This window comes from Anastrepha obliqua, chromosome 3, assembly GCF_027943255.1.
Source record: "Anastrepha obliqua isolate idAnaObli1 chromosome 3, idAnaObli1_1.0, whole genome shotgun sequence".
Taxonomy (NCBI): Eukaryota; Metazoa; Arthropoda; class Insecta; order Diptera; family Tephritidae; genus Anastrepha; species Anastrepha obliqua.
In genome coordinates this window covers 18,595,207-18,622,339 of record NC_072894.1, presented here as the reverse complement: position 1 = coordinate 18,622,339, position 27,133 = coordinate 18,595,207, and the positions used below count along the sequence as shown (strand labels likewise).

Genomic DNA, 27,133 nt, shown 5'->3' with positions numbered 1-27,133 from the left:
AACATTTTAAGGAGAAATGATGCAGATCGTGAAGCAACTTTTTTCATTGTTCTTTGAGTCACGTGCTTTTTTTTATACTAATTTATGAAAAGAAAAATTAAAATAAATTTTTTTATAAAGTTTAAGTACTAATAAACATTGTATCAACATTTTTATATTTATTTCTATTGTTATATCTTCTGAAAACAGTTTTGGTTTAGCGCATTTTTGGCGCTGCTGGACATATGTAATCCCTTAAGGGCGGAGCCTGCTTTAGAGCCCTCAAAAATCGATGTTTTTTTGAAGTGAAACTTCTTTAGCGGCGGTCTGATATTTGAGCGAGAATGGAGAGTCAATTGGAAAAAATGTAACGTTTAGAGATTTCGTTACGCGAGAGAGAAGAAAAGATACAACGTAGAGAGAAGGAGAAAGAGAGCTATACATTTTCTATACCTAAGACATAGGCTTCGTTGTAAGACAGAGTATTCAGATATATAACATAGAGAGAAAGAGAAGGAGAGCTATATATCATAATGTTACGCGACAGAGAAAAAAAGTTGCTGGTCATGTTGCAGTGCATAATATCAGTAAAACAGCGGTACCAATCGGACGACGCACATCAACAATCCCGCTTAACAACAACAAAACGATTAACGCTAAACGATTAGTTTGTGCTTATGCGACGACCATTCACAAGTCTCAGGGAAGCACGTATTCTGAAGTTGTTTACGAATATGATAAAAAACATTCGGAATCATTAGTTTACGTTGCTTAATCACGAGTCACTTTTATTGAAGGCTTGTGGATTATAAGGAACGGAAATGATTTTAGATTCTACCATGGTCGACGAGCATCAGTCAGTATATCTCATTTACAAGATGAGTTCCGGAGACTATTTTAAGTAGACAGGTAACTGTGGATAAATAAATAATCGATTTCATAACTCAGAGAAGAGGGCTATCTGTATCTACTCTTAATTGTCAGAGCCTACGAGCACATTCCGCAGATTTAACAGACTCTGTCATCCGCAAATCGAGTATAGTATATATATAAAATATATTTCATTCACCGCTCACTACTGGTTTACAGCTGCGCAGGTGCAAATGCACTTGGAAGAGGCGAAGACAAAATTCCATTGATTCTCGGGGGAGATTTCAACCTAAATATCGGATCCAATGATTCTTTGCTGTTGATTCAATTTCTTCGAGAAACATTCGGTTTGCAGATAAACAATAACCCTAAAGAATCAACAACAAAATCCGGAACTACACTAGATGCAATTTTCACGCGTTATCTAGAAAATATTGAATCACGTATATATACTTCATATTTCAGCTATCACAAACCAATCATATAAGTATTACCAATTGAACCACCAACAGATGATAGCATAATGCATATATAGTTAATAAAATCGAATTTTGGTTACACAAATTTTATACTGTTGAATTTCTTTTGAAATTATCCCTGTCTCCTTCTCCTCCTCTCTTCCTCTCTCGCTCTTTCTCTCTCTCTCTCTCTTATTCACACTCATTCACACACAGAAGTTTCACTTCTACAACGTGTACGATGTTGCACATGATTTTGTTTTGCATAAATGTCTTCCCAAACTATCCAAAAATGTGTTCTCAAAATTTCAGAAGCAAATTCAAAATATTTCGGAGTTATAGAAGAAATTGTGAGCAAGCGTCGAGCAGGTATACGAGCGGTCGGTATATATACAAAAACTTTGACGCGCGATTCCTCGGTTAAGATGGCGGGTAAGATAGAGAAAAAGTTAAACGTCCTATCGAAACGAGATATCATTGATTGTATTTGGAATTAAATTCTCTTCTTGTTGAACCTAAAAAACCTTAAGAAAGTTATGATTAACCCACTTTTTAAACAATCTAAAGTTAATTTGTTTTTCCAAAAAAATGAATTTTTTTTTTAATTAGCGAAAAATTGTTGAATTTCTCACTTTTTGTATAATTTTCTTGGTTTAACTAGAAGCCATACTATACTAAAATAAAAATGTTTTTGGGGTTTTGGTTTGAAATGAAAATTGCGACCTGCATCTTTCCCGCCGCAACACACATGCACACTCGAGGCGCCTCGGCAATATGCCTGTACCTGGCATAATATGACATCTATTTTAATGAAAAAATTTGAGAAGACTGTTGAAATATATAACAATAAAACCAGAAAGTTTTGTTTCAATCGAATATTTCTTTCCTTCCAAAAAAAAATCAACGATAAAATCGATTTTGTGAACCCTCTAAAGCAGGCTCCCCTTTAATCTGGTCTCGTTGTCCGTCGTCAAGTTTCATTCTCTCATTTAATCTTATTTTGTGCCATTAGAGCGAATGGGTACCCTTATCCTGTATTTTTTTCAAGCGCCCGTCGTAGTTGAATGGTTTGATGCTTGACTACCATTTGGAAGTGTGTAGATTTGAGGCTCCGTGCATGGAACACCAAAATGGTAGAAAATATTTTTCCTAATAGCAGTGGTAGCCTCGCGGCAGGCAATGGCATCCCTCCGCGTGTAATTCTGTAATGACAGAGGTCTTCATAAGCTTCAAAAGCTATTGTTCAGTAGTGCTTTAAAATTGTAGCCCCCCCCCCCCCCATTTATGCAACAACATTAAACCGCTTGCCACAGATAGCAGGAGCAGCTCGGCCAAACATCCAAAAACTGTGTAAGCGCCATTATTATAAACAAAATGTTTCCTGCTCATAACTTGATATCGGTCATCATGAAAATATTGAACTGTCCTTTACAAAAGTGCCACAAAAATATTGAATTTCAGTCTTTCGGAATAACTGCTGAACGCAAATGCGCTTGATGTACAACTCGTTAATATTCGCCTTTGTAGATTTTTAATAACATTTCGATGCGGTAATTTATGTAGCCGTGGAAGGACGACAGGTAAAGAATTCGTTTAATTTTTAGTGCCGGTAAGTAGATTATGAAGCAGTTTTCTTTTACGGTGTACCTTTTTTTGCAATAAATAAATATGAATAAAGCCCGAATTCATGCAGCTTTTACATCTTTGGATATGGAAAGCAAGCTTACAGCAAGTAATATGACGGACAGAAAATCAATGGCGCTATTAAGTAGTACTGACGTGAACGTAAAATAGCGATTAACATAAAAATGGTTGCAAGTCGAAGCGATGTTAATAATGCAAGACAGTTAAAAGCGAAAATAAGGCAAAGTAAAACCGCTGGTACTGCATTTACCTGCTTGCATGCATCCCATGCACGGTGTGCCCCGCTCGTTATAGCAACGTTTCGTTCGAAATTTTCTCATATGTATTAATTGCCTTTATAAAGCTGCTTAAAAAACATTAAATGAGCACTTTTGATGGGCAAGCAACAGCGGGGCTGCTTTGGGCAGTTGATGAGCCACTTATGGCTACTACAAAAATTCCGCTATAAAAGCGTACATAACGCAGAGCGAATGACGGATAATCGAAATAAGTGCGGAACGACGAGTGAATACGCACTTTCAAGTGGTGCATACGATAAAGACTCAAAGGAAAAATTCCCGTAAAAAAAAAAAATATTATCATAAAGCTTGTCGGGTTTTCGAATTCATTTTGGCGATTCTGTTGCATGAAATATTTTAAATAGCAAAAGCGACGAAAAGAAACATAATGAAAATATGGACACCAGGTATGCAAAGCATATTAAGAATTTCTAGGGTACCGCGGCGGTCGACTGTGATGACATGGACTGCGGAATGTTTTAATAATGGAATAAAAAAGGCGTTGTTAATTTTATTATTATGGACATTAATATGCCGACCTGGCGAGTGTTTGGATGGCAGCGCACACAAAACCAATCAAGTTGAGCATGACAACAACAGCAATAATGCCAGTAATTTGTATGAACAGCCGAGGATCAACGACGTAGGTGACAATTTGGCCACTACACCAACCCACCAGTCACCAGTAGGCAGTGAACTGCTGACTGCGGCAGAGTGGCACGATTCGTATGGCAAGCAGCGTCTGATGGAAGATGATCAATTCAGTAAAATTAATAAAACTTTAAATAGTTTGATTACAACCAATGGGGGGGCCTGGAGTAGGGTTGAAGAGCAGGAAACGCGCAAATTATTTAAACGTGACTTAGCGCAAGCGGAAAAGCGGCAAGCAGCAGCGCAAAAATCAATAGGAAAACGCACCACAATGGACTCTTGGGATGAAGCGCAAAAGGATGGCCCAAAGTATGATGTGCCAGAACAAATAATTGGAATGCAGGCAATAAAAATAAGAGCAGCAATAACAAAAACAGAAGCAACAATGTTGGAAGCATCCATTAATGGCGACGGTAAAATAAATGAGCACCAAAATGCGAGAAATAATGGAAAATGCAATACCGAGCGGCCAGAGGTTGTTGACACCATATGTGCCACGACGAAGGTAGCAGCAACAACACAACCACCAATAGCAACAGCAACAAATGAATTTACGGAAACACCTGCATTGGCGGATTTACCACTACCCGAAGAGCAGCAGCAAAACATGGATGGAAAAATGGCACAAAATAGCGCAGCGCAAGCAGATGATCATGAAGCACACGGCGATGCGCTGGCACACACGGCGAAGGTGGCGTCGCACGAGCCACGACCAGTGGATGTGACAGCCGTGTTGCAGCAGCAGTTAATTTATGAATTTGCAATTAAATACAAGCATATACCGCGTGTCACGTTCTTCACATGTCGCTGGCTAAGTGGCGGACGGGTGCAGGGCGAACCCATGACATACTTAAATATGCAGACTGTGGAAATATTGCAGCGCATGTATGGCAATAGGGTAGCGGGCGGATTCAGGTCAAATACCGATGCAACAATGGCAAAATCAGCCGCCGACAAGGCACTAACAAAAGCAAATGCAACGAAAACACCATCATCAGCTGCGCCAAAAATGACAAGCGTTGCCGACATAAGTGTGGGGCAAGCGAGAGGTAATAGTAGAACTAATAGTCAATGTACTACCACTACAGCTACGCTAACAAACGCAACCAAAATGGCGACCGGAAATATATTGAAGCGCGGAAAAGGAAATATCAGACGTGACGCTGGTGCTGCTGCTGCTGCCGATGATGTCGCTTCGCAGGGGGACATTTTAATTAAAGTTGTGCATATCGATCAATTAATCAATAAACGCCCAGCTACCGCCAATAATAAAAATACCAACAACAAGTACAATTGGTATCGATCGGCGGGTGTGGGCGATGCTGGATTTGGTCGCACACGCAATGCGTACAGGAATGCAAATTGGCTGGCGCAGGCATTGGGCGGTGATGGCAGCAGACAGATTGTCGTGTTGAATTTGGCATGCGGCGCAGTGAGTCGGCGGCTACTCGAAATGGTAAGTACTTAAAAGACACGAAATGGAAAGGGGAGCGGGATATTTTCGTATAGATGTATGTGAGTGCGTGAGTGTTTCCTTGGGAGTGCTATTGGGTTGGGGAATAAGTTCGTAGCGTTTTACCGGAAATTTTTATTTAAAAAAAAACAATAATTATATAGGGCGGGCTATGTAAAATTTGCTTTCTGAATCGGCTATAAAAAAAAACTTATCAATATTTTTTCAAACTTTTTTTTGTTATTTTAAAGACTGAACTTTACAGTAGGCCATTCGATCAACCCAATTTTTAAGCACATTTTCGATTGTTTGGGCTTCAATTTCATGAATGGCAACTTCGATTTCGTGTTTTAAAGCATCAATCGTCTCGGGATGGTTCGCATAGCATTTGTCCTTAACGGCTCCCCACAAAAAATAGTCCAACGGGCTTAAATCACAGCTCCGAGGCGGCCAACTGATATCGGAATTTCGGCTGATTATTCGGTTTTCAAAAACGGTACCCAAAAGTTCGAGTGTAACTTTGGCAGTGTGACAAGTTGCACCGTCCTGTTGAAATCAAATGTCGTCCGTGTAATCCTCTTCAATTTTTGGAAACAACTCGTTGAGCATGTCACGGTAACGCTCGCCATTTACTGTAACCGCGGTTCCTCGCTCATTTTCGAAAAAAATGGCCCGATGATGCCGTCAGACCAAGAACCGCACCAAACAGTGACTTGTTGTGGATGCATTGCTTCTCTACAGTAACGTGTGGATTTTCTGAGCCGATGTGAAAATGAGCTTCATGAGAAAAGAAGAAGAAGACTCACCACTTTGGAAATAGGTTTTCAATATTTCCCAATTTTGTTCAAGCGTATAGCGTCCCATTTCGTAAATGTCCAACCTTTAAGTAAATTATGAACACATTTGACATGTCATTTGTGTTACCATTCTCAAAAAAATAGGTGGTTCAAAAAGCAAACGCTATATGGCCCACCCTGTATCAGTAAGTTAATTAATTATTTATGCGCCGGTGCTGTTTACTACCACTTCCCACCTCTCATCCAATTTGTTGATGCCGTTCCACCCAAAATCGCCTGGTCTAGTGTCAAAGAAGTTTTTGAGCCTGAGCCAGTTTTTAAGTACATACCTGTTTGCTATCGAAGGTAACGCCCTGCATATGGTTTGACAGGGAGCGGAAAAGACGGTATTCTGTCAGTGCAAGGTGCGGAGAACACGACGGATGCTGAAGGGTCTCCTATTCGAGCTTTTGGAGTGCGGCTTTGACGACTTGTGCAACATGTGGCCTGGTGTTGTCGTGAAGGAGTATAGTTTGACTATGTCGATCAGGTTTTTTCAATCGAATAGCCTCATTCACGTGGTGTAGGTGGGCAATGTAGAGCTCCTTGTTGATCGTGACATTCTTTTCGAGCGTTTTCCAGAGCACCATGCTCTTCCAGTCCCACCAAATACATATCATGATCTTCTTTCGATGAGAATTCGGCTTGACTCTTGGCTTTGGCGTATTTTCTGGAGCCATTCACTTTTCTAATTGCTTCATATTGATGTATAGGCACCAATTCTCATCTCTCGTGGCGCTTCGGTACAAAAAGTTGTTTATGGCCGCGAGTTGCTCAATGGTGGGCGAGATGCTGAGAAGAAATTTGAAGGCGGCTTTCTTTATTTTTTTCGTTGAGCTCGCGAGGCACCCAGGCTCCCAGGTTTCCAATTTTTCGGTAAATAACATTGAATGAAGGTTAATCGGAATCGTTTTATGATCACGACTGGTTTCGCGACCGTTCTCCTTCAAAAGTGATTTGAGACTTTTTTTACCGAATTTAGAAGGCTTTTCGCTGCGGGACGTGACATTGACACCATCGACGTCAAAGTCGCCATTTTGAACTTTGCAAACTATTTCCATTTCGGCAGCTTTTTGATCTCGATGAAGGGTACATCATTCTTCAACTAAAAAAAAAAAAATCAGTGCTGTTTCCCTAACGGAGTTATACATTTTTTTACCGGATCCCCTAACTCCTACTTGGAGCATAAGGATTCAACCACTCCCCTTCACTATCGAACACGGTTTTCCAGAAGTGCACTAAGTTTTTTCCATGCCTCCGTTGCCAGATGGTTTGTGGTGTATTTACATTTCTTCCTGCCTGTTGAAAGGGTTTCCATCGCAGCGCCTGTTTGGCGATGTTGTCCTCACACTTTCTCAGGGTGTGGTCGATCCATTGATATTTCCCTCTGCGGATTTCAGTCGTCACATCAAATTGATTAGCTTGCCTCCGTAATTTGGTGTTCGATATAGTTCGGGGCCAGAAAATTCGCATTATGTGGCGCAAGCAGCAGATTTAAGGCATCCGTCAAAATTTTTCGAAAAATATTAAGACTTACGTAAGATGGACCAATTTGAAAGTGTCGTATTGAAAGTAAAACCGGTCGTATTGAAAGTAAAACTTAAAAGGAATATTCACCTGTGGAAGAAATGACTCATGAAACCATTGCTTGAAAATAGCCGACGTCATCCACGCTCGAAATCCGAGCTCTTATAGTCGGTGGGACACTGAACATTTTTAAAGCAGCGTGGATTCTTCGTCTTTCCAATTACCAAAAGCTTAGGCTTGTGGCATCCAGTGGCGTTTGAACCGCATAAACACGTGATTCGTTGCTTCTCGGACTTTACTCCTGGGGCTCTATTCTCCAAACTTGACGCGTACGTTTTCTCTGGCAAAAGTCTCCAGAATAACCCCGACTCATCAGCATTATATAACTGATCGTTGCACAACTCCAATTCAGCCATTTTAGCTTTAAATTTTTCTTTAATCGGATCCACTAGCTGAGGCTGCGAAGCCAGTTTTTCGCCTGATATTTTAAGAAGACGAATACCGTACCTCTCCTTGACTCCTTGGAGCCATCCATCACTAGCGAAGAAGATTGTTTCATTGGCTTTTCCTTCAACATTAGATCAGTTACTGGCCAGTTTTTATCTCGCATTCGGATAAACCTAACGATAAAGAGCTCTCTCCATTTTGGGCAACTCTAAAGAACGCAGTGTTTTTCTATTTCCAGGTCCACAATACGTGTTGCTTACGCATTTTAAAATCACTTGCTTTTTTGCTTTAATGTTACAAATCGTTGATTTAGCAAAATTATATTTCTTTGCTAAAATCGTCACAGATGAGCCTTTTTTTAAAAAGCCTTTTAGTTTAATATCAGGCACACGTATTTTTTAGAACTCATTTTCACTAAAAAATATAAGACGAAACACTCTTTGTAAAACCAAAACCGCGACTGAAATATTTTACTCCTTACATGCAATTACGAATAAAATGCCTATTTTATAATTAGAGCGTTCCCCAATTTCAGAATTACTTGAGATCAATGTAAACTACATTTAAATAATTGTAACGTTTATTGTTCATGTTATAGAGCTTTTTGGGTTTGTTCACGTTTTAGAGTAGTCAATGCACAAAAATGTCTGTTCACGTTTTGGGGTGTTCACGCTTTAGAGCGTTCACGTTGTCGTGCGTCCGCTGTAATATATTGTCATCATTATCATCATCAAGTAGCTAAGATTGAGCTTTAGCTTTCTTCACAATCCTCTTCCATTCTGCACAATTCACAGCAACAGATTTCTAGCTCCTAACGCGTCGGTTTTCAGGTTGGCTCTGACTTGGTCAAGCCAGGTTAATCTTGGACGTCCTCGTCGCCGGCTTGTTAGGGAATTTGTTGCTTCAAATCTAAAACTTAGAAGGAAAAATTACCTGTACTGTCTGCATTTATGTATTGGGTACAAAAATATGTATATCATATTACCCGGTAGTTAACCCCTAAAGTGATTAAAGCTACACAGTTTCTCATTCAGTTAAATTTTTGGAGCCATTTAAATATTTAATGCTGCCTAGCTATTCTCAATTAAATAATTTTCACGCACAATCGTATATATATATGGATTGCCATGCCATGATTGCCAACCAGGAATTTCACAACCCGCATTGACTGCCTACGTATTTACACATGCCCGAATGTGTGAAGTTAGACTAATTTGCATATTGGGTGATCTAAAAAAATCGGTAGCGAAGCAAAGCTAAACTATACTCTGTGGGCAAAAAGTAAGGTGAATTTAGTTGTAACATGAAAAATCTTTATTTATTCTTGTAAATCAATTTCATCCCCTTCAAAATAATCCCCTCTCGATGAAATACACTTATGCCAACGATTTTTCCAATCCCCGAAACATACCAAATAGTCCATTTCCGGTATAGCCATCAGCACCTTCTTCGATTCAGCTTTTATCTTCTCAATCGACTCGAAACGCGTTCCCTGGAGTGGTCTCTAGAGTTTTGGGAATAGCCAGAAGTCACACGGAGCCAAATCAGGTTGCGGAACGATATGCGTGGAATTTTTGGCGAAATGGTCATGAAGAACGAGTGCAGAGTGAGACGGTGCATTATCGTGATGCAAAAACCAAGAGTTGTTGGCCCATAATTCTGGTCTTTTTAGACGAATTGCTTCATGTAAACGACGCATAACGCCCAAATAATATTCCTTATTAACAGTTTGACCAGAAGGAAGGAATTCATAGTGCACCGCACCACGAAAATCGAAAAAAAACTGTCATCAAGGCCTTTATTTTTGAATGACTTTGACGTGCTCTTTTCGGTCTGGCCTCGCCTTTAGCACGATATTCGCTTGATTGGTCGGTTGTTTCAGGGTCGTAAGCATAAATCCAAGTCTCATCTCCCGTAATGATGCATTTGAGCTTGTTCTGATAGTCTGAAAGCATTGTTTCACACACATCAACGCGACGACTGTTTTCCAAGAAATTGAGAGTTTTCGGTACCAAACGAGATGTAATTTTTCGTAGGCCCAAATGGTCTTTCAAAATTGTTTTCACAGATCTTTCTGATATTCCGATCATATCAGTAAAGTCTTTAACAGTCAACCGACGATTTTCGAACACTAACTTCTTCACTTTATTGACGTGCTGGTCATCTGTTGACGTCGATGGTCGTCCAGAGCGCTCCAAGTCATCAACACGTTCTCGACCCTCTTTGAAGTCTTTGTACCACTTATAAACATTTTTCTGCGACATGGTCGAATCACCAAATGCCTTCTGCAACATGCTAACCGTTTCCGCAGCCGAAACTTCATTCCGCAAACAAATTTTGATGGCACTTCTCTGCTCAATCAAATCAGGTTGGGTTAGGTTGTAATGGTTGCCCAGAGGGTAGGGCCCACTTGGACGAAATGGTTTGGTTCGTCCTTTGTGATACCATTGAAGGACAAAGAGGGGGGAGGAAGGGAAGGGATGGGGAGTGGTGAGTGTTTGTAGACTACGAACGGTGACTAGTCCGCGGTTGTGTTAACCTCATTATGCTGCTGATGTAGTTTTGTTATCAACACCTGCTATATCAGCAGGCGCAGAAAAGAAGTGAGAACCAAGATATTTGAATCTTAGTCCCGCGAAGGCTGGGCAGCTTAGGAGCAGGTGCTGAGATGATTCCACCTCATCCTTCATACAGCTGACGCAAAAAGGACTCGAAGTAATTCCGAGTCTCGCGGCATGTGTACCTCGCGGACAGTGCCCCGTGATGATGCCCACGAAATTTGAGAGATGACATTTTGTCATCCCCAGGATATCCCTCGAGCGCCTCCTATCCAAACACGTTCGTGTACTTGCCCAGCGTTCGCTGAGTTGGTGCATAGCCCAACCTTCCAGGAGTAGAGCGCAGGTTGTCAAGGGGATCCCGATCCTCTCCTTTCGCGGACACATTGCCTCACAGGTCCCCTGTCTGGCCAGCTCGTCGGCTTCGCAGTTTCCTGCAATGCCACTGGGACCAGGTACCCAAATTATCTTAATATCGAAGAATTCTGATGGAATCGAGAGTGAGACCAGGCATTCCCTGACCAGCTTCGAATTCCCCATAATAGAGCTTAGAGCCCTAATGGCCGCTTGGCTATCGGAGTAAATATTTACCTTTTTAGCAGTTATTACGCAAGTAAGTAGCCAGTCAGCTGCTTCTTTAATTGCGGCCACCTCTGCTTGGAACACACTGCAGTGATCCGGAAGCCTGAATTTGAGTTTGATGGGGAGCTCTTTGCAGAATACTCCTCCTCCAACCCTACCATCCAATTTCAAGCCATCCGTGAACAGGTTAATGAGGCCCTGCCCCCAGGTGTTGCCCCCGCTCCACTCCTCCCTTGGTGGAATATAGATGGAGAAAGTTCCGCTTGGACTTAGCGAAGGCACACACTGGTCCGTCGACGAGGGGATGAACTCAAAGTTTCTGAGGATGCTTGAGTGCCCATATGTGAGGTTGAGCTTATAGCCCAAGCCCCTCAGTCTGATTGCGGTACGAGCAGCGGCAATTCTGCCTGCGATGTCTATAGGTACCACATTTAACATTACATTAAGCGCCAGAGTAGGAGTAGTTCGAAGCGCCCCCCTGATTCCAATGAGTGCAGACCTTCTTTCTGATATAGAGACTCCTCAATATCTTTAACAATTGTGTGCAGAGCAGATTCCACTGATCTGCCTTTACAGTATGCATGTTGGGTGTGCGACAAACGCCCCCGAGGAATTCCGCTTCTTATGTGTAGGTCAATCAACCTCTCAAGGGTTTTCAGCAAGAAAGATGAGAGACTGATTGGCCTAAAATCTTTTGGGGAGACATGTGAGCTCTTGCCAGCCTTGGGTATAAACACAACCCTCACAGCCCTCCAAGATCCCGGTATATAGCCCCTGGCTATGCAGCTCGCATAGATGGGGCTCAGCCAGCGGCATGACAACACTGCAGATTTCTGCAGTTGGGCAGGTATGATGCCATCAGGACCAGGTGACTTGAAGGGCCCGAAGGAGCCAATGGCCCAGGCAAAGCGGTGCAGACAAAAAAAAAAAAAATTGTAAAAATCGAAAAATGCACTCTTGGTCGTTTGGTAAATACAAGCGTAAATATATTACTGATAATGACATTCACATGAAAGTTGGCCCAAATGTTATTAACAGTGCTGCCAACTCATGAAAAAAATAACTAGAGCGAAATTTTAATCCCGCGAAGTTTGACAAATAAATTCACCTTACTTTTTATTGTTTTTTTTTTGTTTTGTATTGAGTTTGGAATATATTTATATGTTAATATAATTGGCGCTTACACCCTGAATTTGGTGTTAGCCGAGCTCCTCCTCCAGTAAACACAACTACGAGTTTGGAAATTGAATGGCGTTAAGTCTCCAAGACTGTAAGAGGCCTCCGTCTATTGTACTTGGGTCGAAAGATTTTCAAAACAGCACACGAAGAAATGAAACTCCATCTCGTATGCGCTTTTCTGAAAAATAAGTTTTGGGAAATTCCCTTTAACAACCGACAGGAGGAGGCCGATGACCAGATAGGAAGCCTCTGAGACTAACTCAGTCGACCCATTCCTGGCAAGCTCCTCAGCGAATTTCATTTTCCTCTATGCTCCTATGTCCAGGAACTCAGATCAGAAAAATGTTATCAGCACACCCAAGAGATTTAATCTTTTCCTTATAGGAATTGACCAGTTTGTGTCAGCACCATGGCATCGTCAGAGCCCAAACCAGCGTGAATTGCAGACACAGTGACTATCAGATCACGAGCTGGTAAGAACTCCAACTTTTACTTTATTGAAATCTGCTCATTCTAAAACGTAGTACTAAGTACGCGTTTCACGTGAAAATACAATCGAAATCTATACAAACTGCTTTGCCGTGAAATGTGCGTGAAATTTCACATGTATTTCACGGCAAAGTAGTACTCAGTGCATGCTGTGGAGGAGCTTTTAACCTTATTGAGATGAGCTATTAGCTTTCCAAACTAATTGGATTTCTAAAATTTATGGCAAAGTTCGTAAGTGTGGTGCAACTCGCCCTTTCAAAACTCAACTTCGTTGCAGACACTTATAGTAGGTTGCGATGAAGGCGCTTGTATCGATAGAGATGAAATCGAAATGTTAACAAGCAATTGAAAGTTACCTAAAATCTCATCAAATTTCTCTAGATCCCGGCATTTAGCGGTCTCAGGCATAACTTGGAATATCGAGTTTAAGCACGAAAGTATTGAGTTTGTAATTTGAATTCGCGAATATCATTTTATTATAGGCGCTATAGGTCGGCAATGCGTTGTCGAACATTTTAGACTACCCAATATATGCCGCGTGTGTGCATTAAAGTGTTTTGTTGAAATTCGCTTGCGGTTAGAAATCGAAAGCCAACTGCAGAAATGTCGAATGAATGGAAACAAATCTGTTTCGGCTCGACATTTTGCCTTCGATTTGTTACCTATTTGTTGTTATGCTTGTAGCTACTAATGGTTATTATTCTGCACATTTGCAATTTCGCCTCTGCCATTCATCGCTCCATTGAATGTTGCTTAGTTTGTTTCGGTTTTGGTTTTGCTTTTCGTTCTTTTGTTAGCTGAAATTTTACCATTTGAATTTTTAGTTAAAATTGAATTTGAGCAGCTCGCATTAGTTATTCAATTAGGTCTTAAATTTGGACAATATTAAATTTATTGCTAATGAATGTAATATGGATATATAACTACATACACACACACACCCACATATGCATTCAATATTTAATTGAGGTTGGAAATTACAATGTCCGAGTAGGCGAAGAGAAATGTGTTTAAGTCGATGCATGCGGAAAATTCATTAGTTAATCGTAGTAAATATATAAGTATTTCCATTGTTCAAACATGCCATTCTTTGGGCGGCACATACACAACTTGGGGATAGCTGTGCTGGAAGCCAAATGTTTACACTGTTTTTATAAATTCTTATTAAGGGTAGTTAAGTTTCAAGGGCCGGTGTTGATTTTGAAAACAATAGAATTTTTTAAAGAAACTATTACCATTTCTCTTTAATATGATAATAATGGTACAGCTCAATTACGTATAGAACAAAATATTTTCCAAAAAGCCTCCGCGGTCTCGGCGGCACACCTCCATCCGATGGTCCAAATTTTCGATGGCGCTGAGGCATAATTGAGGTTCTACGCCGTTAATGTGCCGAATCATCTCATCCTTTAGCTTTTGAATTGTTGCTGGCTCATCGACGTACACCTTTTCTTTCAAATAACTCCAAAGAAAGGAGTCCAACGGTGTCAAATCACATGATCTTGGCGGCCAATTGACATCGCCGCGTCGTGAGATTATTCGGCCATCAAATTTTTCGCGCCAAAGAGCCATTGTTTCGTTAGCTGTGTGACAAGTGGCACCGTCCTGTTGAAACCACATATTCTTCACATCCATATCTTCCAATTCGGACCATAAAAAGTTCGTTATCATCTCACGATAACGAACACAGTAACTGCCTGACCGGCCTCATTTTGAAAAAAATACGACCCAATGATGCCGCCGGCCCATAATCCGCACCAAACAGTCACTCTTTGTGGGTGCATTGGTTTTTCGGCAATCACTCGTGGATTATCATTTGCCCAAATGCGGCAATTCTGCTTGTTGACGAATCCACTGAGGTGAAAATGTGCCTCATCACTGAAGATGATTTTCTTCGAAATTCGAACGCCCGTTTTCATAATAAGCCTGAATAACATTAGCGCGTTGCTCGATTCTGTATCTTTCCATGGTTCAAGTTGACTTAGTCTAAAATTGAAAAATGTCAAATGAAATGCAGAAAAAACTTGACGTTTAGGTGTGATTCATATTCAACATCGGCCCTTGTATTTAACCACCCTTTACTTTCGGAAAATACCTGTAGATTAGATTAGATTTGTGGGGGGTTGGACAAGTCCAAGCACTCAGTCACGAGACCATTATACTATACCCGGATAGATATCAGTAGAAAGAATAGAGATAGGAAAGATAAAAAGTGGGTGGTAAATTAGTTTGAGGTCACTTTTCCACAAATCTCTTGGATTCATTGGATTCATCTTAAAAGATCCGGAAGAGGAAGAGTATTTACTTTATACATACTCAGTATATTGCAACCCAATATGTAATAGTAAGTCTGATCCTGGAAAACGCCGGACAGCTACAGAGAAAATGCTCTGCAGTGTCATCAACCTCAAGACAGGATAGCCATAACGGGCTGCCTACGACCCCCATGGCAGCCATATGCTGAAATTACACCTATCAGTACTCTCAGGTCCTTTCTGATGAGTTTTAGGAGAAGGGTCGCTATCTTCATAGAAATACAGGGTTTGATTGAAAAGTAATGAGCTTTCCCGCGCGGAGCGTCTGCCAAGCGATCAACCGAATCGGCTGGTAGGGGAAAATGATCGTTGGACCTTCCCCTTCCACTAGAAATCGGTCCCAGTTCGCTGGCAACAGCGGTGCAGTCAACATCGCTCCGCGCGTGAAAGCTGTTTTAAAAGTGTGTTAGGATTTTGCAGTGGCGCAAATGCAGCGATCGTTGGAGCAACGTTACTCGATCAAATTTTGCGTAAATATAATGAGTTTAAAAAATGTTTCCTGCAGTGGAAGGTGAGCTATCAGCGGTGTATTGACGCTCAAGGGTCCTAGTTTGAAGAATATTAGTTGTATAAGCCAAAAAGTTTAATAAAACTGCTTAAAAAAAATAAGGCTCATTACTGTTCAATCAAACCCTGTACTAATAATAAATATTTTAGCAATAAATATGCATTTCGGTATACTAATTTACTGAAAGAACCGTATGGCGAGAATTCTGCAGATGCGATTTTTGAAGGTCAGCGATAAAGTGCTTCTCCAATTCGTGCTTCTTGAGGTTTTCTGCCACATCGACTAGAGCATAGTGTTTTTCTCATGATTCCATTTCTGAAATCATTCGGCAGTATTTCTGAGATTAAAATTAAAATTCTGAATTTCTAAATGGTTTGCGCTTTCAAAACATCAATTTGTTTGGTCTTATCTTATTGTTTAACATTTTAAGAATAAATTCCCAAAATTTTAAGCCGATCTGAGCAAAACTTTTGGAGTTATTGTCCAATTAGTCTCGCGTCTTAGCTCTGACAGGTGCAAGCGTTCGGGAAGGTAGCGCGGCTGACAAGTAGGCATACAGTGTATTCGTTTCTATTGTTCAGATCCATCATCCGTTCCGAGAAGATTTTACCTAGTAAAGGTAGGTACAGCCATAAACTTTCCTATAGAATGTTAAAAAAGGTCCATCTGAGAAGATTGGAAGATTTGTTGGTTCTTATAAAATTTGGTATTTTGAAAGTGCAAGTTTAGTTTTTTGCTCCTTTTAAGGTTATGCAATTAATTATGCATTGGATGTCCTTCTCTCAACTCTTCTTAACATTCAAAACCTTTTTACACATTTTAAAAAGCGTTTGAATTTACTGAATGCGAACTAGGACCATAGAGGGGTAATCTGTTCTTCCGGTCCTCAAACCTTACTGGGACATAACGCGTCAAGAGGTGTATTCATAGTAAAAATTAGCAAAATAAAATACCAGAAAATACTGAAGAAACCATAACGGCATACTTTACAAAAAGAGTAACTTATCTTGTTACATAACAAAAAACTCATAAATTGGATTGTACATAACTATAACACATTTATTTAAAAATTAAAAAAAAAAACACATTTTAAAGACAATTTGTCACGCATACAAAGTTTTTTAAAAATTTGGTATTTTATTTTCTTTAAACGGGCATTTTAGTGCGTTTTTATATCCAAAGTTCGGCAACACTGCAGTAGCGAGATAGAGATTTGACTGCTGGAAGAAGAAGATCACCAACAATAACAGCAGTAGCAACAGCAATGCGACCAGATGTTAAAAAAAGTAAAGCTATATTAAATAAAACTGAGTGAATTATTGAACAAAATTTAAAAAAAATGTATATTTCACAAAATTATAAGCATTAAATTTTAATTAGAAAAGGCTAGAAAAATATCATGAAGAAAGCACTAAAACTCCGAGAATAAATAACAAACAAAAAAATGCTGAATCAAGTTACGAAATTGATAATCTGGCCATATTGGTGCTAATATGACGTCACTCATTATCAAATACGCTGAGAGCAAAGTAACGGTACTACGATAGGCGCCATCTCATTATTCTTTCCATCATGGGTGCTATCGGTAAATCAGCTGGTTTGTTTTTGTTTCTTTCGCCTTGTCCATGTGGCTGTCAGTCCAGAATGAAACAAGGCGAATTTATTATTTTTTTTGTGTGACGTTATGAAAATATTAAAAATATAAAAATTGTAGTAGAAAATTTTAAATAATAAAGACTGCTCACTTTAAAGAAGAGAAAAGCTTCGTGTGCATTTATGCTTTGTTTTCAAGGAATTGCCTTTGCGTTGTGGAAAAGTAATCGAAAATTGGTGTTCTAGAATCACGTACTTGAAACCCTCTCGTGGCAGTCATATGCCCATCATAATTCTCTATTACTTATATATATATTTTTTTTTTTTTAAATGGAAATACTTTATTTGCAATCTATCTTAGAATACAGATATTCAGCAAAAGAGATCTTATTACCTAATGACAGCATAGTATTTACACTGGTGCAAAACTACATAGAAAACTATAGAATTTTTTCTTTTTACAATTATTTTGCATATTTTATGTTATTAGATTTATTTTTTACTCGAAAATTGTATAACTTACTTCATCTATAACTTATATTAGAATTTTAAAATTTAGCATTTAAAATTTAGCTCTTTTTTTGTTTTTGTTTTTGTTTTTAATTACTTATATGAATTTATTCTCTTATTAAGAACATAAACTGTTGAGCCATTTACCTGAACGCCTTTGCTTTAAATCTGTAGGCCTTCCTCAAATGATGGAAAAGTAAGTTCAGGAAAGTTTTATCAAAAAAAAAATTTCGATTTGAAAGAACTGCTTTTAGACAACTTTAATACAAAATTATTTTAAATACTTATAGCTTCCCAAATAAAAATAAACAACTGAAACAATTCAAATTGCAGTTAAAGTCCTTCATTGCGCTAAGCAGCCCTGCTATCCAATTGCAGCCATATTTGCTTGGTAAACTAGTCAAGGATAAATGGAAATACTATTGCAATTAAATTGAAAGAAGCAAATAAAGTCAAAACGCAATAAAAATAGAAACAACTCAAAAAAAAGCAACACTCTACTCTTAGCTTCTGTGCAACAATCGGTCGCCGAAGGCGTTTTGGCTGATGAGGAGCCGAAGCAGTCGATGTGCTGACAAGAGCGATAGCAAATCTGCGCTTACAAGTAAATCTATGTACTTTGGTATTTGTGCGAAACAAAAGCGAAAAAATAAGCGGGAAGTGGTGTATATAAGCGTAGAGAATCTGCTGCTCGTGGCTGTAATTTAATTCTCTTAAATTTTTTTTCTGTTTTTCAAAAATATAAAAAATGCGGAAATGCCATGGACTTTTACTTTTCTGGCTCATTTTTATAAACTGTTTACAGGTATTTCCTATGAGGCCATTAACTGGGCTTTGTAACTTTCTCATGCGTATGTTTGTGTACTTTTTGATGCCCCATTGATGCCTTATTTAAATGACAGTATCGAAAGAAAGAAAAAAAAAGAAATAGAATAATATAACAGTAGAAAATCTTCTTTGAGCACTCACAATGTATTTTTTTTCGCTTTTGCTGCCTTACATGGATATTACTTTACTACTGCCGAATGGCAAGGCATCGAATAAAGCTTTGTTCAACTCAACCTATCATTGGCTGCTGATTGAGGATTATACATTTAATCGGCAAACTGGCTACGATGGCAACGACAAGAGCGAACATCAGTATAATGAGCAAGTCAAGCACAGCAACAACAACAAATGCACTAACGACTACAGTGATAACGACGACAGCGAGAGGCTTGCTGGCAAGTATTTTCAACAAAAGCAATCGCAGCAGCTGCAACAGAGCAAAATATCAGCAACATCTACAGTTGTTATCGGCGCTGCCGGCACTGCTACCACTTTCGCCCCCACTACCAATAACGAGGATGACATGGAAATTATTGAGAAGTACCTCGAAAAAATCAACATCAATATAAATACTGAGTTAATATTGGCAAAACGGCACACACGGCGTATACGTGACGACGACGCTGTGAGAGGAACTGCTTGTAGGCTGCGTGCGGGCTGGCACTGCACGTTTGACAATGAAAGCGCTACTATTAATACACTTCAAACGAAGGATTACTACCAGCTTTATGATATTTGGTAAGTTTCATTGCTTATTTTTTCAGTTTTTTCTTTTTTTTGTTTGTTCCTGCGCAAACCTGAAAGTGGCCATGACAACATGGTATGTTTTTAAGCTGTAGCAGTTTGTTTGCGTGAGTGTCTCACATGGCGTATAAGTCCTCGTATACTCTCGCATTTTCAATTCTTTTTCGATGACAATAATCTTTTGTAAACTTTTGCAGGAAATGTGAAACGTGTATGAGTTGTTAAACGAAAGTTTTTCAATTTGCTGATTGAAAAATTTTCCGCGTTTCCAAAGTTTGGTTTGCGACAATAAGAGAAGAATGAACGGAGAATGTGTTGAATTTAAAGTGACACAGGAGAATATTAAAATGATTTGTATGTATTGATGAACGTAAAATCACGCAAGCATTGAAGAACACAGGCTTTTTCACAAAAGTGAAAGGTAGTAGTGCTTCATACTTATTTGGGTAAGACTTTTAATTTGTTGTAATTTCAAATTTGGGACAAAATCAAAAAGCGAGACGAAATAGCAACAAAAGTATTGCATATTCTTGCATATAAGTTGAAGTCTATGGCTCAAGCATTTAAGTTTTCTTCGGCGCTCTATTGAGCAGAAGTATTCGCTCAGAGCTTAAATCATGGGCGTAAAAAATGAAGTTTAATTCTATCAGGTGCGCCACTAAGTTCTCTAAGTTTGATGAAAATACAACTTTATTCTGAAAAAAAATGGTTACAAGTGAATCATTGAAAGTATTGTCCATCGCTTCTTCTTCTTCTTAATTGGCGCGATAACCGCTTACGCGATTTTGGCCGAGTTTAACAAAGCGCGCCAGTCGTTTCTTTCTCGTGCTAACCGGCGCCAATTGGACACACCAAGTGAAGCCAAGTCCTTCTCCACCTGATCTTTCCAACGCAGAGGAGGCCTTCCTCTTCCTCTACTACCACCAGCTGGTACCGCATCGAATACTTTCAAAGCCGGAGCGTTTGTATACCTTCGGACGACATGACCCAGCCAACGTAGCCGCTGGATCTTTATTCGCTGCGCTATGTCTATGTCGTCGTAAAGCTCATACAGCTCATCGTTCCATCGTCTGCGATATTCGCCGTTGCCAACGTGCAAAGGTCCAAAAATCTTACGCAGAATCTTTCTCTCGAACACTCCAAGAGTCGCTTCATCGGATGTTGTCATCGTCCAAGCATACGTCAGGACGGGCATGATGAGAGTCTTGTAGAGTGTTAGTTTTGTTCGTCGAGAGAGGACTTTACTGCTCAGTTGCCTACTTAGTCCGAAGTAGCACTTGTTGGCAAGAGAGATTCTACGTTGGATTTCAAGGCTGACATTGTTATCGGTGTTAATGCTGGTTCCTAAATAAACGAAGTCTTTTACAACCTCGAAATTATAACTGTCTACAGTGACGTGGGAGCCGATACGCGAGTGCGCCGACTGTTTGTTTGAAGACAGGAGGTACTTCGTTTTGTCCTCGTTCACCACCAAACTCATTCGCTTTGCCTCTTTATCCAGTTTGGAGAAGGCAGAACTAACAGCGCGGTTGTTAAGGCCGATGATGTCAATATCATCGGCATACGCCAACAATTGTACGCTCTTATAAAAAATTGTGCCTGAGCGATTAAGTTCTGCGGCTCGTACGATGCTCTCCAACATCAGGTTAAAGAAGTCACACGACAGCGAGTCACCCTGTCTGAAACCTCGTTTGGTATCAAACGGCTCGGAGAGGTCCTTCCCAATTCTGACGGCGCTGCTGGTGTTGAGCAACGTCATCTTACATAGCCGTATTAGTTTTGCGGGGATACCAAATTCAGACATCGCGGCATACAGGTAACTCCTTTCCATACTGTCGAATGCAGCTTTGAAGTCGACGAAAAGGTGGTGTGTGTCGATTCTCCTTTCATGGGTCTTTTCCAAGATTTGGCGTATTGAGAATATTTGGTCGATGGTAGACTTTCCAGGTCTGAAGCCACACTAATAAGGTCCAATCAGTTGGTTGACGGTGGGCTTCAGCCTTTCACACAATACGCTCGCTAGAACCTTATAGGCGATATTTAGAAGACTTATCCCGCGGTAATTGGCACAAATTGCAGGATCGCCCTTCTTATGGATTGGGCAGAGCACACTTAAATTCCAATCGGCAGGCATGCTTTCATCCGACCATATTTTGCATAGGAGCTGATGCATGCACCTTACCAGCTCCTCGCCGCCATGTTTGAATAGCTCAGCCGGCAGTCCGTCGGCGCCCGCGGCTTTGTTGTTCTTTAGCCGTGATATTGCTATTCTCACCTCGTCATGGTCGGGTAACGGAACTACAATTCCGTCGTCATCGATTGGGGTATCGGGATCTTCACATTCTCTACGACATGCGCAGCTGTCACTGTTTAACAGGTTCGAGAAGTGTTCCCTCCATAATTTAAGATTGCTCTGTACGTCAGTCACCAGATCGCCGTCTTTGTTCTTACAGGAAAACGCCCCGGTCTTAAAACCTTCTGTAAGCCGCCGAACTTTCTGGTAGAATTTTCGGGCGTTGTTCCTGTTGGCCAGCATCTCAAGCTCTTCGCACTCACGTATTTCGGCCTCTCGTTTCTTCTGTCGGATAATACGTCTCTCTTCCTTTTTCAGCTCTCTGTAGCGATCCCACATGGCTCGCGTTGCGCCCGATCGCAGCGTAGCTCTATAGGCGGCATCCTTTCTTTCTGCGGCAGCATGACATTCCTCGTCGTACCAATTGTTTTTTCGGGCTCGCCGGAATCCGATTTCTTCTTCGGCGGCGGTACGTAGGGAACGAGAAATGTTGCTCCATTGCTCGTGCATGCCGGTTTGTTGGGAAGTGCTCTCTGAGAGCAGGAGTGAGAGTCGAGTGGCGAATCTTCTGGCTGTCTGTTGTGATTGCAGCTTTTCGATGTCGAACATTCTTTGCGTAGGTAGATGTACGTTTTTTGCTGCGCAGAGGCGTGTGCGCAGTTTGGCTGCAACAAGGTAATGATCCGAGTCAATGTTGGGTCCTCGGATCGTACGTACATCTAATACACTAGAAGCGTGTCTTCCATCTATCACAACATGATCGATCTGGTTTCGCGTTTTTCGATCAGGAGACAGCCAGGTAGCTTGGTGTATCTTTTTATGCTGGAATCTGGTGCTGCAGACTACCATGTTTCGGGCCCCGGCGAAGTCGATCAGCCTCTGTCCGTTACCGGATGTTTCGTTGGGCACGCTGAATTTTCCGACTGTGAGACCAAAAGTTCCCTCCTTGCCCACCCTGGCGTTGAAGTCGCCAAGCATGATTTTTATGTCGTGGCGGGGGCAGTGCTCATACGAACGCTCCAAGCGCTCACAGAAGGAATCTTTGGTCGCCTCGTCCTTCTCTTCCGTCGGAGCGTGGGCGCAAATTAGCGATATGTTAAAAAAACGTGCTTTGATGCGGATTATTGCGAGACGCTCGTCCACCGGAGTGAACGACAGTACTTGGCGACGAAGTCTCTCTCCCACAACAAATCCGACACCGAATTTGCGCTCCTTTACATGGCAGCTGTAGTAGACGTCGCAAGGTCCTATGGTTTTCTTGCCTTGCCCCGTCCATCGCATCTCTTGGATGGCAGTGATGTCAGCCTTTGCTCTTACGAGGACATCAACCAGCCGGGCAGAGGCTCTCATCCGAGGCTTTGTTGCTGTTTTCATTGGGGGGGATTTTTAAGTGGCGGGTCCCAAACCCAGCGCACAACCAGCTATGCTGGGATGCTTCGCCTTCTCACGTTAGCTCACTCCCGAACGGGTGTTCGAAAGCTAACCAGAGGATACGTGGGCTAATCCCGGACGTTGTGAGCTGCTTGAACCATATGTAGAAGAATCGTCCTGGCCACTCCCAAGTGAATGGCGATCAGTAACTTTCCCCACTTGCGTGGACTTCTACACATGGAACCATCCTCCATTGTCCATCGCTGGCTACTACATTTTTCCCATCTTTCTGGTACATCTCGTATACCGTCGCGGTAAAACTGTTCATCTTTTGAGCCAATCCACGGATCAAGCCATTTTTTGATGTCTTCATACGAATGGAACTGGTGGTCAACTACACCATGTGCCATCGATCGGAACAGGTGATAATCGGACGGCGCAATATCTGGAGAATATGGCGAGTGGGGTGGGATTTCCCATTTCAGTGTTTCAAGGTAGGTTTTAACGGGTTTGGCAGCGTGAGGCCGAGCATTGTCATGCTGCAGAATCACTTTTTCATGCCTCTCCGCGTATTGCGGCCGCTTCTCGTGCAGTGCCCGGCTCAATCGTATCAATTGAAGTCGATACTGATCCACAGTGATTGTTTAGCTGGGATTTAATAGTTCATAATAAATAACACCAATCTGGTCCCACCAAATACATAGCATAACATTCGTAGCGTGAATATTCCGCCAAGGCGACGACGTAGAAGCATGATCGGGCAGTCCCCATGACTTTCTTTTCTTTGGATTGCTGTAATGAATCCATTTTTCATCACTCGTCACTATGCGATGAAGAACACCCTTTTTTTTGCCGCTGGAGCCGTTGTTCACAGGCGAAAATACGATGTTCAACATTCCTTGGTTTTAACTCATAAAGAACCCAAGTTCCCTGTTTCTGAATCATTCCCAGAGCATGCAATCGCTTGGAAATGGATTGGCGGGTAACTCCTGATACTGAAGCAAGCTCTTCTTGCGTTTGACACGGATCCTCATTGAGCAATGCCTCCTGTTCAGCGTCTTCGAAGGTTTTTGGACTTCCTTCACGCGGACGGTCGTCAACATTGAAATCACCGTCTTTGAAGCGACGGAATCAATCTCAGTACGTTGTTTCACTTAAAGCAGCATCTCCATAAACTTTTTGTAGCTCTCGATGCGCTTCAGCTGCCGTTTTTTTCGAATCAAAGAGGAAAATCGACACTTGACACAAATGGTGATTATTCGGCACAAAGTCAGATATTTTCACAAAACCAAAAGTATCTGATACCAAAACAAAATTACTAATGTGCCGCAACAGTTTGTTTACCATATGTCTAAGCTTGGTTGATGACGTTTAGGTTATGCTTGAATCGACTAGCACACATTGCTGGCGGCATCTATTGACAAACAGCGGGAACTTAGTTGCGCACCCAATATTAGAGTAAAATACTGCGCTAGCGAAGCGCTTGCATGTGAACTCGTATCCGCTTACGTCCGTTGAAAAATTGATCGAAGCGCATGACTATTTTTCACGTATTTGAATATTATTATTTAATTTATAAAAATTTTGGTTAACAACTTATTTAGTTCATACATTAATTCATTTAATATATTAAAGTAAATAAAGAAATAAATAAAAATGGAATTCCACTATGAAACTTTTAAGGGGACAGATACCTGTAAACAGCCATATTTTCCCTGATTTTCATTAAAATTATTTAAAATAAAGAAGTCAAATATTTTTTCCAAAATTGGAATAAAGTTTATGTATACATTAAAATAATACACATTTTTTATTTTAATTTTAATCATTTAAAATGGCGGATTCTTCCAGGAAGGTCGTCAGTGACCTGAATACAAAAAACTAAAAGTTTTTTGTTTATTAATGTCATAATTTTTATATGAATTAAAAAAAATCAAAAAACAAATTTGCGGAATAAAATGCTCCAAAAAAAAAATTAATTAGGGGGCGAATTTTCTTACTATTTTTGCTACGAAAAAATTATTTTTTCAAAAAAGTTTGGAAAATTTGTAAATTCACATAGAAAGTAATATATGATATTACTATTATTAAAGATGCATGCAAAATTTCAGGGTGATCGGTCAATAACTTTTCGAGTTTTGAAAAATATAGTTTTGAGAAAAACGCGTCTAAAGTTTGAATACATGAAAATTCCTCTCCCAGCGCTCGAACGCAAAGAATAGAGTCGTCACGGTTGACGATCTTTAATATAAGAAATACTTAAATTTACGTTGTACAATTTTTTTGACATATTCTTAAAGGAGTATATTAACATTTAATGAAAAAAAAAAATTTTTTTTCGAAATTTTACAGGTATCTGTCCCCATGAGGATAACTGAACATCGTGTCAGCTATTAATGAAGAAAATTACAAAAATCTGAAGATGCACATAGGAGTATTTCAGTCCAAAAACCGGTCAAAATTATTAAGTGCTTTTTTCAAACACATTTATTAATAAAACACGTTCATGAATCATAATGGCAATATATTTCACAATAATAAAACAAAATTAAATGAAAATGGTCATTTAAAACAATATATCTCTTTCACACTTACTGTGTAAGTTATTGATAAACGGCATATAATTAATAGTTTATGATTTTTTCCCCAGTACTTGAATAAGCTGTGACTTAATCTTCGTCCATTGTGGTTATACCCGGAATCAGGAGTTTATTTGCCTCTTCAGAAAACGCCTTTTCTTTTTTCTTTTTTTTTCTGTTTGGTAGTACAGCTCAAGAATGGGTCAGATGTTAGTAGCAACCTGTTCAGAATATCTCTGTAGCACTCTACTCTAGAAAACTTTCGGGAAAAATCCAGGCGGTATTTTCGGAAGTGTTTATTTCTGGCCTCGGCTGCCTCTTCTGATAAATATCCAATTGGTAAAATGGCATGAGTGATCACTATGGCACCGTGTATTAATACCTTATGGAGTGTAGGAGACATTGGGTGGCAGTCACCCAAGTCTGTGTAAAGTTTTGCTGTAATTTGTGCTTATCTATCAAACTTAACAGGATCTACATCGTAGCCGATTGAAATAACTTCTAAAATAACTTTTAATCGCTCTATAAGCTCTTGATTGATTCCAGTGATCCGAGAAGAAGTTTGTGGGTCTTGAAAAAATCTTCTTGACATATTGCCATCGTTGGTGTTACCATGACCGGCTTTCGAAATGTCAACAAGGAGATCCATTTCTTCTCTGAAACGTTTTTGAATTTTTTCTTTGGTTTCTGCAATATTTTTTTCGATTTTTTTGATCGTGCTTGCCGCAGAAATGAATTCTAGCATGGAATTTTGGTTACATATGTAGCACCTCATAGTGGATGTTGTATCTGTGGCTGCGTTGCAGACTTTTCCGTCTACCATAGTAAGCAGTAAAGTGTGCTTTATTTCAGTAGCTCCATTAGGAGAATTTACCATCGTTTCTTCGAGCTCTTGGCACTGTTCTTCAATGTAGACGATTTCTTCTTTTGCCACATCTTTTGTTTCATGGATACATTTTGCTCGCCAACAAACCTTTTTTTGCAGTGCATACTTTTAGAACTGAGAAAAAGAAATTGTAGACATGCGGGGACAATTTTATTGCCGTTTATATTTGACAAGGGTTCAAATATTATGATCACACTAATAATTTTACTTGACAAGGTCTGGCACCTATTTAAAAACAAAGTAAGTAATAAAAAATAAATACTTTTTACTAGGACTTAAAAATCCCCACTTGGAACTAAAAAAATATATTGTTATCATAAAGTACTTGCCTGGCCCTTCCATGAAAAGATTTTTTTGTTCATTTTCAAAAAAAAGCACAGTTAACCATTACACATTATGGATATATAAGATTGACGAGATCAAAGATGTATGGTTAAAACAATGACTAGCTTCCAATCAACAATGCTCAGGCACCAAACGCTGTGAAAATTCTGGCGTCTGCCTGTTATTTGATAAACCGATTATCTACCTTCAAGAAGATAGTTTCTGTGATGA

At 40.2% G+C, this 27,133-nt stretch overlaps 1 protein-coding gene across 1 annotated transcript in view; it reads left to right on the top strand.

The window, feature by feature from the left end:
* Positions 1–3,617: 3,617 nt before the first annotated feature.
* The window catches only part of LOC129240698 (uncharacterized), a 106,357-nt gene continuing 82,841 nt past the window's right edge, over positions 3,618–27,133 (top strand). Inside the window, exons 1-2 of the mRNA XM_054876652.1 lie at positions 3,618–5,336; positions 18,911–19,443. Coding sequence (XP_054732627.1) covers positions 3,618–5,336; positions 18,911–19,443 — 2,252 coding nt within the window. The remainder of the gene's footprint in view (positions 5,337–18,910; positions 19,444–27,133) is intronic.